Source organism: Triplophysa rosa, linkage group LG13 (assembly GCF_024868665.1).
Source record: "Triplophysa rosa linkage group LG13, Trosa_1v2, whole genome shotgun sequence".
NCBI lineage: Eukaryota > Metazoa > Chordata > Actinopteri > Cypriniformes > Nemacheilidae > Triplophysa > Triplophysa rosa.
Genome location: NC_079902.1, coordinates 7,327,088 through 7,345,495, shown reverse-complemented (window position 1 = coordinate 7,345,495; position 18,408 = coordinate 7,327,088). Strand labels below are relative to the sequence as shown.

Below are 18,408 nucleotides of genomic sequence, written 5' to 3'. Positions count from 1 at the left end.
CATCGATGGCCAATAACTTGCGAAAGTACAAATTTACGGGAGGCACGGCTTCTACGGGGCCTAAATCCGCGAGCTCGAGTTCATCGCCCACTAAAGACGATGGTGGAAAGCAAATAGAGGCGGCGGGTCTGAAGGCCGAAATTCTTTCCTCGCTGAAAGAGGATATCGCGGCTGAGAGAGGATATCGCGGCTGAGAGAGGATATCGCGGCTGAGAGAGGATATCGCGGCTGAACGAGGATATCGCGGCTCTGCGCCAGTCTGAACTTAAGAATGTGTCAGCTGAGGAATTTGAGGCGGTTAAATCTGAACTGCATGCAGTAAAGGCGGAACTCGCGAATAACACTGCAGTAATCCGCTCCGAAGTGGACGTGATGAAAACGACTATATCCGAAATGGAACGCGGATTATCGTCATGTTCCGATGAAGTGACCGTGCTGCAAACTAAGGTGGGAAAACTCGAGGCTGATATAACTAGTCTACGGGATAAAAATCACGACATGGAGGGAAGAATGAGGCGTTCAACATCCGGATTTTGAATGTTCCAGAGACCCCAGCCTCAAGTAATCCAGCAGCGGTGTCCAAATTATTGAAAGAAGTTTTGAAGATGGACAGCGACATTATGATCGACAGATCACGCACGGCTCTCCGAACAAGTCAACCAGACGGCAGACCGCGTGTTATTGTGGCTAAAGTACATCACTACCAAGACTGCGTGTTGGTGCTTCGGCTTGCCAGAGACTTTGGTCCTCTTCAGTTTAAAGGAACCCCCATCTCGATCTTCCCGCATTATCCCCCTAGAGTCGCGCAAGCCAGGTGTGCATTCAGTGAGGTTAAGAGGCTGCTCCGGGGACGAGACGATGTCCGTTATTGCCTCTCATACCCAGCACGACTTCGTGTCAAACACAACGGTACTGAGAGACGGTTTCAGAGCCCAGAAGACGCTATGGCCTATGTAGAAACCAAAATCCTTCAGGAAACGGTAAAAGACTGATGAATTAACTTTTGATAGTTGCATTAGTGTTACTTTCTGCTATGAATAACGTTACTGATATGAAAGAAAACTAAATGGTTCTAGACAACGCATATTAGGCCATTTGCCTCTTTTTGATTTACTTTTTTTTTTAAGGGGTTAGGGGTTTATATGCTTAAAGTGATATTGATGTAACAGAATATTTCACCCTTTTGCAAATTCATTTGTTTTTTATTGTTATGGTTATTATTTTTACTGCTACTCCTATTTTTTCTCCCCATTAGTGGGAGATTTAACCTTTGTTTGCATGATTGTGTGAATGATTTCGATCCAGTAATCTGTTTAATGTGTCTTACACAGTGTGTTATGTTCTATATACAGCGGGACAGTAGCTGCGTTTACATGGACACATCGGATTGAATTTAATCGGATTGTGCAATCTGAATGTAGTGTTTACATGAAAGGTAAATTAAGTGATCTGATCGATGTGCGTGTTTACATGACAAGCTTCAAATCCGATATAATCTGCTGACATGCGCACACTGCACACGTGTTCACCTAAATACCCACTAAAATATGAAGGTATTTCAGTAGCAAAACTTGAGAGCATGTAGATTTTAATTTGTGAACTTGTAAAGTAAGTATTTGTTATCTAGGGAAACGTGTAAATATGTGCTATGCGTTTGTATCTGCCAATGTATTTTGTAAATGCCAGTTTACACATTTGTGACTATTTTTCTGCAACTTCAAATTCAGAAGACAGATTTGTGAGTTTTGTCCACGAGTGCAAATCTCAATATTCAACTTCAGTTTTTTATTTGACAAGTTTTGACATTGGGGCTGTGAGTGTACATTTTAGTGTACAGGTACAAATACTTACTTTACAAGTTCACAAATTAAAATCTACATGCTCTCAAGTTTTGCTACTGAAATACCTTCATACTAAAACAGTGTTTTAACGCACATGTTGTGTATATTTTATTTTACAAACGGCACGAAAAAAATGTACAGTTTATAAAGGCAGAGTAATGTCTCGTGCCAATGAAGCACGAGCACATCCGATGTGGTTTTACAGACAAAACTACCAAGACCCACCAGAGCATCTGCAGGCAAACAATGATTAGATTAAATGTTTAGCAACAGCTAATACCGAACTTTAGAAGTGATAATATGCAGATTCACATATCAGCATTAACGATAAACAGAGACGGGCGCGGTGGTCACGGGTATCATTATAATATTCACAAAACGGCTACTCAAATACTGTTGTAAGCACAGATGTGTTTATTTTGTCACAGTCACCTGCATAATAATGTACAATTCATAAACGCAAAATAATGCCTACATATCAATGAAGCAAGGTCGTTACAGCGACTTACCATGGTAAAAACAGTTAATCCTTCCAAAGCACATGTAAGTAAACGATAAATAAAATAAATGTTCAGTAGCCTACCACGAATATAAATGAAATTTTACGATTAGATATTTTAGCCTACAGGATGTTTGTACATCTGCAAATGTATCGGGTTTTAAAAAGGAACTGAGAAATTGCGGTTAAAAACTCACTTCAGGGAAACAGTGAAGACATTTTAAATGCATAAATACATTATGTTCATTTAGAGATGACAAGCATATGGATATTTGTACGGCTTTGTCAGATTTATGGTTTTTGGTTTCTTTAGCATCAGCTGCTCCGTTCCGTGCGTCATACGCCCTTTACGTCTGTACGAGACAGCGTCGTCTTTGCACATGCGCACAACTTCCTACTTCGGTTTTTCATCTGATCAAGTGTTTACATGTCCTATAAAGCAGATTACAAACGGCATAAACCACCTTTTACAATCCCACTGAAATTTCAATCAGCTTGGGCATTTTTAATCTGATCGACGTGTTTATATGGAGCGTTTTCATTCGGATTGGATTTTTAATCGGATTACACTGGTCCATGTAAACGCAGTTACTGTCTAAGAGGGTTGGTGTATCCCCATACAAGCACTTAAATGTGTGGATACTGTTGCGAGGGGTTGGGGAGTTACCTTGTTCTGGTGATGCAGTGCAAGGGAAGCTCGGCTTCCCCTATAATGTCCAAAAATTAATGGTCAAATATGTACTATTGTGTTAAGATTTTATTGACTAAAAATGCGTTAGAACACGTTCATCTCGAAGACGAGTTCGTTCAGAATCAGCTACATGTAGCACGTCGGCTGACTCGATTTCCTTCTCAAACATTCCCGTAGTGCATTTCCCTGTTGAAGCCTAGCGTCCGTTGACTTCAGTGGGGCTGCTTTGAACTGTTTTTTTCAGTGCTTTGAAACTAGACGGTCATTGTATAAATGCTGCGATTATGTCCCGCCCACGGACCCTCAGCGTCTCTGGGGGTGAATGGAGGAGTGGGCTGGCCTGGACTCCGGGCTTCTACGTGATCGGATTATCGTCTCGGGGTGGACGGGCCCTAACATTATCATGAGATGTAGGCTTTAGCGTGAACGTTAATGTTCATATGCCCAGGCAGTCAGTAACAGTGACAGAATTTTGGAAGCGCTGTTTTGTTCGGTCAGTTGAATGTGCTGCTGTTTACTGCCGGTCGCTGCACAGATAGACCAAGAGAAAGACGAGCTGCGTAGGCAAAGCAAAACCTCACGCTCACGGGGCTGTACCTGCAACATTTTTCTACTGCATAAAAGCTATGGTTTATCTACGCGCTTTGCCTGATGAAAGAAGTCACTGCAACACTGGTTTGTGCGCGTGCGTGCGTGCGTGCGTACGCCTGCCTGTGTGCGTGTTTGTTTGGCGGGTCCAGAGCGAATTCCCTCCCGCTCCGTATCCGCAGATTGATCGGTGTATGACATCAGTATGACATATGTCATATGTATGACATATGTGTATGACATATGTCTGCGCGACGTTGCATGATGTCAAACACACCTGATATTATCGGATATCACAATGATTTTAAAGTCGATTATCTACCATTTTTTAAACACATCGCCCAGCCCTATGCCCCACTACTACTGACTCTACGTATACCAACCTCTCATGCCAGTTATCGTCCTTGGCGTTTTAACTCGTTGTTACTTTCTGATGAACAGTTTGTCAATTTTATCTCAACTGAAATCATTTTCTTTCTTGAAAAGAAACAGACTCCAGGCATAGAGACCCCTCGGTAGTTTGGGAATCAGTGAAGGCATATTTTAGGGGACAGATTATGTCATATAGCGCAAGATTTAGGGAATGTCAGAGTGCAAGACTCAAACAATTTATAAATGATATTTTACAGCTAGATACAACAATTGCAACGGCTCCGTCCGACAACTTAATTACACAACGTCTAGTTCTTCAGACCGAGTTCAATCTCCTATCGACCAAGCATATTGAAAATCGTATTAATAAAACACAGAGTAGGGCGTATGAATTAGGAGAAAAGGCTGGGAAAATTCTCGCCCATCAACTCCGTCAAAAGAATGCGGATCGAATTATAGTGGAGATAAAGGATGATTTAGGTACTAAGCACATAGATCATTCAGAAATTAATTCTTGTTTCTACAAATTTTACTCAAAGCTGTATACTACAGAATCCCTTGGGGACGATTCTTTGTTTGATCTTTTTTTTAAGAAATGAGATATTCCCACAATTAATAAAGATTGTGCAACTGCACAATCTTTAAAGAAACCTTTTCTAAAAGAAACCTTTTCTACGGAAGAACTTGTAGAGGCAATTAATACAATGAAAAATGGCAAATCTCCGGGCCCTGATGGGTTCTCCAGTGAATTTTTCAAGAAATTCTCTAAGCAACTTGCCCCTATTTTGCTGTCCATTCATGAGGAATCATTTAGCAATGGTTCTCTTCCTCCGACTATGCGCCAAGCAGTCATATCACTCATCCCTAAAAAAGATAAAAATCCTTTAGAATGTAGTTCGTATTGCCCCATATCACTTCTAAATGTGGATAACAAAATCCTTTCTGAAATGTTAGCTCGCCATCTAGAAACTATTTTACCCTCCATTGTGTCGGATAATCAGACAGGCTTTATAAAAAATCAGCATTCGTTCTTCAACATACGACGCTTGTTCAATATCCTTTATGATCCCACTCCACTCGAAGTCCCAGAAATACTAGTATCGCTCGATGCTGAAAAAGCATTTGATAGAGTGGAGTGGAATTTTTTTACTCTCAAACAATTTGGTTTTGGTTCGAAATTTATTTCATGTGTGAAGGTGCTTTACTCTTCGCCACTGGAGGCTGTTTGGACAAATGTAACCTTTCCCTTTATTTCCCACTCGGCACCAGGCAGAGTTGCCCTATGTCACCCCTCTTATTTGCTATTGCGGCCGAACCTTTAGTGATCGCGCTACGTGGGAATGCGTGCATTGAGGGAGTGCAGAGAAGAGGTTTAGGACATAAAGTATCCCTATACACTGATGATATGCTTTTATACCATCTAATCCCTTACATAGCCTACCAAAAACACTTCGCCTGTTAGAGGATTTTGGTAAAATATCATAATATATTTGTAAAGTTAATTTACAAAACGGCAAGATTATGCCGGTGAATGCTGCAGCCAAGCGGATAGCATTTAATGCATTTGCCCTCAAGATAAGTACATAAAAAATGAAATATTTGGGAATCTGTGTTAAAGAGATTTTTTAAATCATGTGTAAAGTTAACTTCTCCCCGCTGCTACATCGCTTGAAAGAAGATCTGGAGCGTTGGAACCTGTTGCCTTTAGCATTAGGAGGAAGAATTAATACAATCAAAATGAGTGCGTTACCTAAATTTTTATATGTATTCCAATGCATCCCTGTATATTTATATCAAAATCATTTTTTACGTCTAGATAAATTCATAACTGGATTTATTTGGAACAACAGAACCCTCTCGTTCCCACTTTCAGATTCTTACAATTTCGAAGTTGTATATCAACACATTGCACTAATTTCCAACATCAACCACCTAGTTCTCTTCTAGACTCCGTTCTGTTGCTTAATCCTTGTCCCAAAGGCTCTATCGGAGCAGTCTACTCTTTATTAAATTCTCATAATCTGGAACCCTTGACCCGGTTAAGAAATCAGTGGGAGGAGGAGCTGGAGGTACAATCTTCAAATGGAACCTGGGAGAAAGCATTAAATAGAATACACTCTTCTTCAATTTAAAGTAGTGCATCGTCTTCACTAAATTGGCATCTAATTATCAGATTAGAAGCATTAGAATTGTCAAATCAGTAAAAATTATTTATTGCTGTAAATGACACATTATATGATACGTGTTTTCATTTATGATTTTGATAAAAACTAAAAAAAATAATTGCACAAAAAGTACTGAAACTTGGCTTTCTAAACATTGCTTTCAATCAAGGATATGTTTTCCTAAATGTTGAAATAAAACTGTACAAAACTGACTTTGCAGTCAAGGTCACATATGAGAGACAACATAACACAACTCCAAAATGCACTTTCATCCATCATTAAAAAATCCAGATATGTTTGTGAGAAAACAATTCATTGGGCCTTTTTAGCAATTGATAGGTCAAATGTCTTGTGACTAGTTGTGTTTTTGTCACAAATGTGACCCTGCCTGTTTTCTACATAAAATCATACTATGCAATGTAAGGAACATTCTGTGAAACTATAACCTTAATATCGTTCATATTGTGGTCTTGATGCTGCTAAACTCAAAATTTGGAAACCTTAATGACCACTTCTGAGGTGTTGATTTAAAGGGATAGTGCATCCAAAAAAGAAGCATTGTCATTTATCCGCCCTCATGTTGTATGACTTTTTTTCAGTGGAGCACAAATGATGATATTTTGAGAAATGTCTCAATGCTTTTGTGTCCATACAATGAAAGTCAATGGAGCAACTGTTGTTTGGTCACCAACGTTAAGATATCTTCTTTTGTGTTCTGCAGAAGAACACATACAGGTTTGGAATGACATGAGGGTGAATAAATGAGAACATTTTTGAGTGAACTATCGCTTTAAAAGTAACAAACAGGATGCCAACTTACCTTTGAACAGTCAAACACTTGGAGCCAAAGAAACTGTAGAATGTTGCTTTTCACGTTTCACTTTTGTGCAAGTACACACAATATAAGATGAGGCGTAAAAGTTGACATGATTTTTTTTAATGAGAAATACACGAAACTGAAAAATTGTACAAATCGAAATAAAATAAAAGGTTGCAATATTCTTATAATTTCCTGTACTTCTTTTTACATAAGCTCTTCCACCGCTTCGATCAACAAAACCTTCTATGGGTGTCTGAAAAACATTCTACTTCAGAGACAACCCAGTGCGGTTCGTCACGTCTCAAACGGTCCTCCTTATATCATCTACATTTTCTTCACCACCTATGAAACGCTTTCACATACTCAGTAATATGGGTTGGTGTTCTGTCCAGGTTGAGTGTCTGGAGGGGAAAACAGAATCTATATATTACATACCAACACAAGCTCCACCAAAAAACTAAAACAACTAAACACAAACATACTTGAGAGCTGCTGCTGGAGCTGTCGGACCAGAGCTGCCGTCTGCTGCTGTTGCTGCGTCTGCTGCATGCCTTGTCGAGGAAACTGAGATTAAACCAGAACATCAGAGTTATAAAACACTCAAACCAACAATGAATAAAGTGAAACAATACTATTTGTGACCCTGTCTGTGAAATCCAGCATAAAGTCTNATGGAACCTGGGAGAAAGCATTAAATAGAATACACTCTTCTTCAATTTAAAGTAGTGCATCGTCTTCACTAAATTGGCATCTAATTATCAGATTAGAAGCATTAGAATTGTCAAATCAGTAAAAATTATTTATTGCTGTAAATGACACATTATATGATACGTGTTTTCATTTATGATTTTGATAAAAACTAAAAAAAATAATTGCACAAAAAGTACTGAAACTTGGCTTTCTAAACATTGCTTTCAATCAAGGATATGTTTTCCTAAATGTTGAAATAAAACTGTACAAAACTGACTTTGCAGTCAAGGTCACATATGAGAGACAACATAACACAACTCCAAAATGCACTTTCATCCATCATTAAAAAATCCAGATATGTTTGTGAGAAAACAATTCATTGGGCCTTTTTAGCAATTGATAGGTCAAATGTCTTGTGACTAGTTGTTGTGTTTTTGTCACAAATGTGACCCTGCCTGTTTTCTACATAAAATCATACTATGCAATGTAAGGAACATTCTGTGAAACTATAACCTTAATATCGTTCATATTGTGGTCTTGATGCTGCTAAACTCAAAATTTGAGACTTTATGCTGGATTTCACAGACAGGGTCACAAATAGTATTGTTTCACTTTATTCATTGTTGGTTTGAGTGTTTTATAACTCTGATGTTCTGGTTTAATCTCAGTTTCCTCGACAAGGCATGCAGCAGACGCAGCAACAGCAGCAGACGGCAGCTCTGGTCCGACAGCTCCAGCAGCAGCTCTCAAGTATGTTTGTGTTTAGTTGTTTTAGTTTTTTGGTGGAGCTTGTGTTGGTATGTAATATATAGATTCTGTTTTCCCCTCCAGACACTCAACCTGGACAGAACACCAACCCATATTACTGAGTATGTGAAAGCGTTTCATAGGTGGTGAAGAAAATGTAGATGATATAAGGAGGACCGTTTGAGACGTGACGAACCGCACTGGGTTGTCTCTGAAGTAGAATGTTTTTCAGACACCCATAGAAGGTTTTGTTGATCGAAGCGGTGGAAGAGCTTATGTAAAAAGAAGTACAGGAAATTATAAGAATATTGCAACCTTTTATTTTATTTCGATTTGTACAATTTTTCAGTTTCGTGTATTTCTCATTAAAAAAAATCATGTCAACTTTTACGCCTCATCTTATATTGTGTGTACTTGCACAAAAGTGAAACGTGAAAAGCAACATTCTACAGTTTCTTTGGCTCCAAGTGTTTGACTGTTCAAAGGTAAGTTGGCATCCTGTTTGTTACTTTTAAAGCGATAGTTCACTCAAAAATGTTCTCATTTATTCACCCTCATGTCATTCCAAACCTGTATGTGTTCTTCTGCAGAACACAAAAGAAGATATCTTAACGTTGGTGACCAAACAACAGTTGCTCCATTGACTTTCATTGTATGGACACAAAAGCATTGAGACATTTCTCAAAATATCATCATTTGTGCTCCACTGAAAAAAAGTCATACAACATGAGGGCGGATAAATGACAATGCTTCTTTTTTGGATGCACTATCCCTTTAAATCAACACCTCAGAAGTGGTCATTAAGGTTTCGACTTCTGTCGGGTTGCATTTTTAGAAATCACTTGGCTCCTCTCAAGACGACTAAACAGTATTCCCAAATCAGGCCCCAACGCTCGTCCTTCCAAAGTACAGTCACTACCTTTGTATTTCACCAGGAAGCGAAGAGAATCCCAGTTCCTCTCTTCCGTCTTCACCCCCAACCTAGACAAAATTTTATCTGCAAGGTCAGGCACCACAGGTTGCAGGAGTATACCGTATACCTTGAGACATTCTAGTGACACATGAAGGATAGTATCAAGCCATTGCTTGTCTTTACTTTCATTCTGGTCGAGCTTCCATGGTGCATGTCTTTGGATAAACCCATTAGTCTGACGCACACATGCCGTGATGGCCTCCAATGCTTTATACACTTGTAGATGCTCAAAGTGTTGCTCTACTAAACCAGGAAGAGCATACACGGCCTCCAGCATTCTGTAGTCGTCTGAGACCGCTTTTCCTTCAAGTCCCTCAGGTGATTCCTTTGGGAAACAGATGTTGGAGAACTGTGGATACACCTGCTTGGGGTTAAGTGAGAGAGCAGTGCACCGGTTCAGAAGCCCACCGAGGGCATCCGCTAGTTCACTGTTACACATCTTAATGACTTTGTCATCATAATAGTCACAGTCTGAGTCGGGAACCCCTTGCCTCAGGAGAAAGTAGCGCAGGCCGTCCACTGTGAACTTCTTCGTGGCTTCTCGTGGGTCGACCACGTTGCCGAGGCTCTTAGACATTTTCTTTCCTTCTACTGTCCAGTGAGAGTGCACGTATATCTTCTGAGGCAGCGGTAACCCTGCAGCTAAAAGAAACGCAGGCCAATATATAGCGTGAAATTTAAGAATGTCTTTACCGATGACGTGATGCGCAGCTGTCCACCGCTGAGCGTGATTCTGCGGGTAGCCAACAACTGTAAGGTAGTTCACCAGAGCGTCCAACCACACATAGATGGTTTGCTCTGGATCTCCAGGCACCGAGATACCCCACTGAAGACGGCTTTTCTGACGGGATACAGACAGGTCGGGAAGGTCGTCCTCCAGCCACTGAAGAACCAAGTGGTGAAACTTAACAGGCTGGATGACTTTTGGATTCAGTCGGAACCACTGGAGCAGTTCACTGTGGAATGCTGAGAGACGGAACATGTAGTTCTCCTCCTTCATCCATTCCACCTGCAAAAGAAACGGAAGAATTATTTTGGTGATTGTGTAAGAGATGATGTACATCCAGCCATTTTTATCACTAAATAAACCCAAACAGTGTGATCAGAACACACACAGAGGGGTCTTATATCAACCGCAAGAGGTTTACTTTCTGCTTTGTAAATGTTAGACTACCTGTTATATAATAAAGAGGTGTATTTCAGAAATCTGCCAAAAACTTTTGAACATTAGAAATACTACTGTGACTACACATACTTGGGGATTAACCATTACAGAAACATAAAATTATTTTGTTAATCACCAATCGTTTATAGCCAGACCTCTTTACCCTGGGTGGTGGTGGTAAATTTGTTAAGAACTGTACATTATTCCAATTTTTACACAGCCACTTGAGTACATAATTGAAAACAAAATACTTAAATATTTTACTACCTTATTTGTAACAAATTCAATCCAACTGACCAATGAGAAGCAAGTACTTCAGAGAGCTGTGTAATAAGGCAATTCAAATGAGTTGGCGAGGGCTCATATAGGTGTGATGGATATATTGACAAATATTTGTCCATTATAAGGTCTGGTATCACCATTTAACTGAACAATTAAACAAAGTGGTCAGGCCAACCTTTCTATAGGGTCATTACATATCAACTGGCCAATATATAGCCTGAGGTCCTCAATATTTTGATCATTTATTTTCTCAAGAAAGACATTTAAATGAGGAATACATAAGATTTTCACCACAGGGAGGGGCATTACATGCCAATAGTGACAGTTTACAAACAAGAAAAGCACTGTTTGTGTTAAGGTTTTTCCATAGTTTGCATACCTGTAACTAAAGAAGTATTAAGGATGTCTTAATATTCTTTTACATTCTACTTCTCAATAAACTTTACTTAGCATCATCGTTTTACATAGAATACATGGTATTACTGCAACATTTCTAGAAGATCAAATCCCTTTATTGTCACTCAACCATATACACAAGTGCAACAGTAGGTGAAAAAGTTGGGTACCGTTCCGATAAAGGCTACATTGAATATAATGACCCAATTACTAGTTATTTTATCAAAGTTCTATTAAAGGGACACCCAAAAATAAAAATTCTGTGATCATCTACTCACCCTCAAGTTGTTCAGAGCAGTCACAAGATATTTGAAAGAATGCTTGTAACCAAAAAGTTCTCGGTCACCATTGACTATATATATAGAATAGTAGGAAAAATTACAATGGCAGTCAAAAGTTCCCCAAAACTGTTCGTATATTCTTCAAAATATCTTCTTTTGTTATCAGAACAAATAAATGTATACAGATATGGAACAACTTGGGGGTGGGTAAATAAAGACAACATTTTCATTCATTTAGGCAAATAAAAAAGTGTCTTATTTTTCATAGGATGTTATTGATACAGTGTAAGAAAACAATTGTCAGATTATAATCGGGTTCAAAACAGAAAGAAGGCTGAATTAATGACGATTACATCAAATTAGAATCTTCAAGAAATAGGCGCACATCAGAAGTACAATTTCAAGGCTTTTAGCCACCATAATGCTTTATGAGAAGACAATGTATCAATAAGTTATAATTTGCAACAATATTATAAAATCTAGTTAATGTACCTTGGCATGACTAAATGTGGCTCCATGTGGAAATTCTTGAATTGCACCCAGTAATAGTCAAAAACCAAATGAGGGTAACTTTGCGTACAGCTGATACATACTGTATTTAAGGATAATATCTGATGAGCAAATAATATTGAAACCAAATTTAAATAAAAACAATAATGTCAATATTTCCTTTTTGACAGTCAACTCTACTACAAATAGCTAATCTTAAATTATTGTTATTTACTATTGGTTCAGTTACATAAATGTACATCTACAATGCTGTGAAAGACATCTTTATAAATTAAATGTTTTCTTTAAAGTAATACTGTCTACCAGTGGTGAATAATATGACAGAATGTGGCTGACTGGTACACAAGAATTTTTACCACCGATCTAATATTAGAAAAAATAAGGTGTTTAAAACAAATGTTTTTTTTTATGTTTTAACTTTTGAGATGATCTTTTTGAATAAACATTATAGCAGTGGATGCTACTTGATCTAGTATGTCTGGCTATTTTCCAAGGAGGGGTGAAAAATGTAGAAAAGAGCCTCAATTAGATTTTCAAGAATGTTCATACAATGTCTAACATATGAACAAAACTATTCGTGAGATGGTAGGTTAAAACTTTGTCTAAAAGTGGACCTACTGAACAGAATTTTCCAGGATTTCCAGGAGAAGTGTGCGTTGCATCATTCAACGGACCACCTGGAAACAACATGAAGCCGTCTGATCGAAGAAGTAAGCTGTCGTGTTTAAATCTGTAGCTATAGAGGGTATGCATTGACGTCACTTTCCCATGTGAAAGTGGCGGGACACACCCCGGGACACGCTCCCTAGAGTGGTAAAACACACTCAATAAAATGGCCGCTTTCAATAGGAGAAATAAAGAAACCGGGACTAAAACACGCAATTATTTGCTGAAATTACAAGCAGCTGGACTCGACGGTGATCCTTACCACTTACAAAGGAATCAGGTGTTCTTGCGCGGAATTGTGTTTCCTGATATTGTAACCATTCATTTTGCCGAGTGTGTTCCCATGGGAAAGTGATGACGTGCATACCCTATATAGAAATTCAACTCTTAAAATGATGCGAAGATCACAGCATAAACTCATAAATGTTGTTGTTAACTTTTGACACGTTATTTAATGTACACCGGTCTGTTACTGCGGGGACATTTCCACTCCTCTAAACATGACACAGCACAAAACGAAACGTGATTGGTTGCTTTACCTGTCAGTCTGACCTCTTAGGCGGGCCTTGGCCAATAAAAGCAGCCGAAGTTCCTAGACCTTACCTATGAAGGTCTAGCTAGGGGTGTTCGATTCTGGGTTTTTTGGAGTCGACTCAGATTCTCGACTCCCACTTTTGGAGTCGATGGAATTGACACTTCGACTCCATTTACTGTCATTCAAAACGGGGTCAAGAATACGAATATAAAATAAATGAATGTAACTTCACAAGTTTGGGAACTTTTGACTGGCAACCAAACTCTAGCATCTCCAAAGTCACTAGCAAATACACATGCATTTGTGCAACGAGCACACCATTACTGAGTATTTTTTGTGCTGCCAGTTACGCCTTTCTGGTCCTAAACCGATGCGGTTTTCCAAGCGCACGCAGCGCAAGGACATGATGGCCCAGGTCTAACCGTATAGACTTATGGTAAAGCTAAGACATTTTGTTTCGATTATTATTTTTATAATTTTTTATATTGCATCCATTTAGCAGAGTTACAGTCACACAAATAAAGTTTTATACTTAAAGACACAGCGTTTCATTGTTTCGTTATTTTTTTTCGTTTGAGAATTCATTAATATATTCACCTGCTAAGTTCAACACTATTTTAAAAAAGAGACATTGAGCCTACATTGTGTTCTTTTCTTAATGTAACTTCTCATTGCCTTTTCTGTGTTGGGCATTAACAATAAAAAGTATTTAAAAAGATAAACTTGTCATTTTAAAACCAACAATATATGGCTATAATAATAACCCAGCAACAAGAACTTATTATATGATTTGTGACTTTCGAGCTGTTGCTGATTTTTTTATGCTTTTAAGCTTGATGAAATGCTTTTTAATTTGTTTCCACAAACTTGATTTTGATTTGTGTCTAGTTATGTTCAGAGACTCACATTTAAGCATAGCGCGACGCTTTCATTCAAAGCAACTTACAAAGTCTTAACAGTTGTTTAGAGAAATAAAAGCTTGAAGAGGGACAATGAAATGTAGGAGAGTTTTTAATAAGAATGTGTGAATTTAACGTGATCGAATTGAAGGTGAAGAATGAATGGGAAATATTGCGTGCGGGTACCAGTAGGCGTCGCTGATGCTCTGATTACCGCAGTGTTTTGGATCGGATGTAAACAGAGGTATGACTTTAAAGGGGTCATATGGCGTGTATACATGTTTTTCTGTGTCTTTGGTGTGTTATACAGTAAGTTGCCCATGCATGTATTAGACACGTAAAATTGCAAAAGTGTGGGAACAAAAGATGCATTCTATCTAAAAGCGAATGCTCACCCAGACTTGCCTGAAACACCTCGTGTAACCACACCCCGGCGAATCTACATAACTTCGTAACATGATTTGACCGCCCAAATCTACAGGTAGTTAAGGTGGGCGTAATTGTAAATCTCATTGTATCGTCGCCAGCGCAGCCATGTCGCGGAGACGATGTGTGTTTCTTTGCTTTGGAACTTGATGTTCCGAATATGGTAAGAGGCGTTACATTTCCGTGAAATGCTTGCAGTATTTGACCAATCACTACGCACTGGTAAACTGGCAAATCATAGCACACATCGCTTTTCAGAGCGATGAGCTTTGTAAAAAATATGTGCGTTTCAGAGAGGCGGGGCAAAGAGGAGATACAAACATGCACGCTATGTGGAAAATACAACGTTTTTTAAACTTTAAATGGTGTATACACATTGCGTTACATCTAAAACAAACAATAATATTCGTTTTAGCCATGCAATATGACTCATTTAACCTTTAACATGATTGTTTTTTAAATGTTTTTCATTGCTTTGCGCCAATCACAAAGACAATTTAACCGATTTGAGTCAATGACAACATTAAAAATGACGGAGTCGAATGCGACTTTAGGGACATTAAGAGTCGAGGAATCAAATTTAGGGACATTAAGAGTCGAGGAATCGACTCTTTTGGAGTCGAGTCCCCATCCCTAGGCCTGGCTACGTGAGACTACACAAATATTAGTAAAGGGCCACAAGTATGAAAAATCTACTAAACTATTCAATACTTCAAAATTGTTTTGGTATTTGAACTGTCTGGCATGGGGGTCTCGGTTGAAGGCACAAGTTTGGTGTGGGACGAGATTGACAAGTTTTTTATCACATGGTTGCGGTGTTAAATGGACTATTATAGTGTCACAGTGTGATCAATTTTGTGAGAGCTAGTAATTCATGACAGAAATTTCATTTTGAACTATCCCTTTAAACAGCCGTTTATAAGCACTTTTTATTCATATCACAAATTTACGCGAAACTTATAAACTCACAGTGTACACTACAACCTCACGGAATCTGCAACAATATTTTTTTATAAATTTTAATAAAAATATTAATAAATACTTTTAATATATGTAATATTAGAGAAGTACCTTTTCAATAAAGTTAAATATGGTGGACAGGAAGCATTGTCGACAATGTCAAACTGGTATCACAGAAATATGTCACTAGTCACATGAAATATGGCCAATTTATTACAAGCTTTTTTTTAATATAAATTTTGTTATATCTTTTGACCACTAGAGGGAGCTTCCCTAAAACTTTGTAGGTAAGCTAAAAGCAGGGTGCAGTTTTGTAGCAACACACAAATACGTTTATAAAAATTACATTTTACGACAAAATTTAAATGGCCAACCAACTCGCCATGGCTCAAGGATTCTAAAGTGACCACTATTTTTTGCAGGTTTTCATTTTGGAAGGCATTTTGGTAGGATTTTATTGCTGTTCACACTTGCTCAGTTTGATTGGATTCCAATTGGATATGCACAGAAACAGTGGCAGTTCTAGACCCTTTTTAGTGGGGCTTTAGCCCACCTGTCTGTCATTTCATTTCATGTTCTTCTGACATTCCACTTTAAATACAATAAGTATCAGCTGTATGCAAAATGACCCACATTTGGTTTTCCATCTTTGAAAATAGGTACATTCTAAAATTTGCACATAGAGCCAGAGTGAGTTTGCCTTATAAATGTAGTCAAAAGACAAGATTATTAAGAACTAGAAGATATTACGGTATCTAATTTAGTTACTTGTTTGCAAACTTTGAAAGGGAAAAAATACACAAAAAGTGCATTTGCTCATTTTTAAACTGTCACTTTTGGCATGTAATGCAGATTCTATTCACAAATCTGGATCCACATTCCAGGTGTAAACCTCAAATTAGAGGATTACTAAATATTAAAGGAGTCATATGGCGTGAATATGTGTTTTTCTGTGTCTTTGGTGTGTTATACTGTAAGTTGCCCATGCATGTATTAGACACGTAAAATTGCAAAGGTGTCGGAACAAAAGATGCATTCTATCTAAAAGCGAATGCTCACCAGACCTGCCTGAAACGCCTCGTGTAACCACACCCCCACAAATCTATATCAGTTCGTGGTATGAGTTGACTAAGACCGCCCAAATGTATACACAAGTAAGGTGGGCGTACCTGTCAGTACAATTGCTTTGGAACCTGATGTTCCAAATATGGTAAGAGGCGTTACATTTCCATCACACGCTTGCAGTAGTTGACCAATCACTAAGCACTGGTTAACTGGCCAATCACAGCACACCTCGCTTTTCAGAGCGATGAGCTTTATAAAAAATCTGCGCGTTTCAGAGAGGCGGGGCAAAGAGGAGATACAAACATGCACGCTATGTGGAAAATACAGCGTTTTTTAACCTTAAATCGTGTATACACATTGCATTACATATAAAACAAACGAAAATGTTCGTTTTAGCCGTGTCATATGACCCCTTTAATCCATAATATTAATGGTATTCAATATTTTCTTCTCATTTAAATGATCTTTGTCCAAACAATTTGGTTGATTTGACACAGAATGACCCTATATTAGTCTCAGGTATACAGAAAATGTAACGCATCAAATAGCAAGAATATTTAAGAGCATATGGACACGTACCTTGTGGCCGCTCTCAGTAGATATTTTGATCTCTCTTCCAGTTGAGTCTGTGCTGTCAGTGACTTGAGTTGGTGTAAGAAAACTTTCATCTGGAGTGGAATACCATCCTGCATAAGTGCCTTTGTAGATGAACCCCTTGCTATGGAGAACCGTCCAGAAGTGTTCAACAGCCCGACGATGTCTTTGTTCTGTTGTTCGAATGTAGTCGGTGTACGAAATGCCACATCTTTGGAAAACATCTTTAAAACTCTCTGACACCTCAGTGCAGAAACTCAGAGGGTCTTTGCCAGCGATGCCAGCTGCCTGTTGGATTTTAAGACCATGTTCATCTGTACCTGCAAAGCATACACAAACAACCTCACTAAACACAACTGAGCATCATTAATATGCAAGTTTTTTTTACAGTAATAGCTTTTATACGAGAAATTGTGCAAAACATACCTGTGGCAAATCTAGAATCGCATCCCTTTAAGAGTTTATATCTGTGTAGACAGTCAGCAGTCACTGCTGAATACACATGGCCAATATGGGGAGATGCGTTAACATAGAAGATGGGAGTTGTGATGTAATATGGTTTAGAGCTCTGTGAATCCCTGCACATGCATCGCAAAAGCGGACGACGGCACATAGACCTCCGGGACTCTGAGGTATAAATATGTGACAGTCTTCCGTGAAATAAGTAATTGAATAACCTTAATATTACAGTTCTGTTTGTTGTGAGAGCACAGCACGCAGACCTCATTATTACACAGCTGCCTCTACCGGAACGCGTGTAAGGTACAACATCCGGGTCAGTGCCGTGTCACGTGCTCTAACTTTCAAATTAAAGGTCCACCGATCAATCGTCCAAACAAAGAATCAATCTTCCCAAAAATAAAACAATAAAAACAAAATAAAATACTAAATAAAATTACTGTAGTATACTAAAGTATTTACGTAAAAAACGTAAAATGCCTAGATAGTATATTGTTTTGAAAAGTTAAAGTATACTACAGTATTTACAGTTTATATTAGTTCAGTTAATACAAAAGTGCAATTACAACTTTATCAAACAATTTATTTTTCATATAACAGATTTGTTCTGGTTCTCTTTTATCCATGGGGAATTGTGGAGTTAAAACCTTTTAATGATGACTGGAAAAATATTATCAAGTGAGTTCAAATGAGAACTTTAAAAAACATTTACGCATTGATTTGCACTTTTTATTGAGACTTAAGTAGAAAATGTAGAGGAACGATCAAAAACAACAGCCGGGGG

General features: G+C 38.4%; 2 protein-coding genes and 1 long non-coding RNA gene across 4 annotated transcripts in view; 1 reads left to right on the top strand and 2 right to left on the bottom strand.

The window, feature by feature from the left end:
- The window catches only part of med12 (mediator complex subunit 12), a 37,546-nt gene extending 28,749 nt beyond the window's left edge, over positions 1-8,797 (top strand). For both annotated transcript variants that reach the window (XM_057348861.1, XM_057348860.1), the window contains exons 43-44: positions 8,335-8,416; positions 8,498-8,797. In XM_057348861.1, coding sequence (XP_057204844.1) covers positions 8,335-8,416; positions 8,498-8,535 — 120 coding nt within the window. In that variant the 3' untranslated portion in view covers positions 8,536-8,797. The remainder of the gene's footprint in view (positions 1-8,334; positions 8,417-8,497) is intronic.
- On the bottom strand, positions 7,078-7,621 carry LOC130563396 (uncharacterized). The gene is made up of 2 exons (XR_008964118.1): positions 7,459-7,621; positions 7,078-7,377 (listed from the first exon to the last, which is right to left on the bottom strand). It is a non-coding gene; the product is annotated as an uncharacterized LOC130563396 (long non-coding RNA).
- Positions 8,798-8,913: 116 nt separating the features above from the next.
- On the bottom strand, positions 8,914-17,921 carry mars2 (methionyl-tRNA synthetase 2, mitochondrial). The gene is made up of 3 exons (XM_057348863.1): positions 17,592-17,921; positions 17,151-17,485; positions 8,914-10,395 (listed from the first exon to the last, which is right to left on the bottom strand). The coding sequence occupies exons 1-3, from the start codon at positions 17,890-17,892 to the stop codon at positions 9,214-9,216; spliced, it is 1,818 nt and encodes a 605-aa protein (XP_057204846.1). The 5' UTR covers positions 17,893-17,921; the 3' UTR covers positions 8,914-9,213.
- Between the last annotated feature and the right edge of the window lie 487 nt (positions 17,922-18,408).

What these genes read in the sequence shown, in the direction of transcription:
- mars2 (XM_057348863.1), bottom strand. Translation starts at nt 17,892, where the DNA reads ATGAGGTCTGCGTGCTGTGCTCTCACAACAAACAGAACTGTAATATTA. An exon ending in CGATTCTAGATTTGCCACAG is followed by an intron (nt 17,486 to 17,591) that starts GTATGTTTTGCA and finishes TATGCTTTGCAG; the next exon opens with GTACAGATGAACATGGTCTT. An exon ending in CTACTGAGAGCGGCCACAAG is followed by an intron (nt 10,396 to 17,150) that starts GTACGTGTCCAT and finishes TTTCTTTTGCAG; the next exon opens with GTGGAATGGATGAAGGAGGA.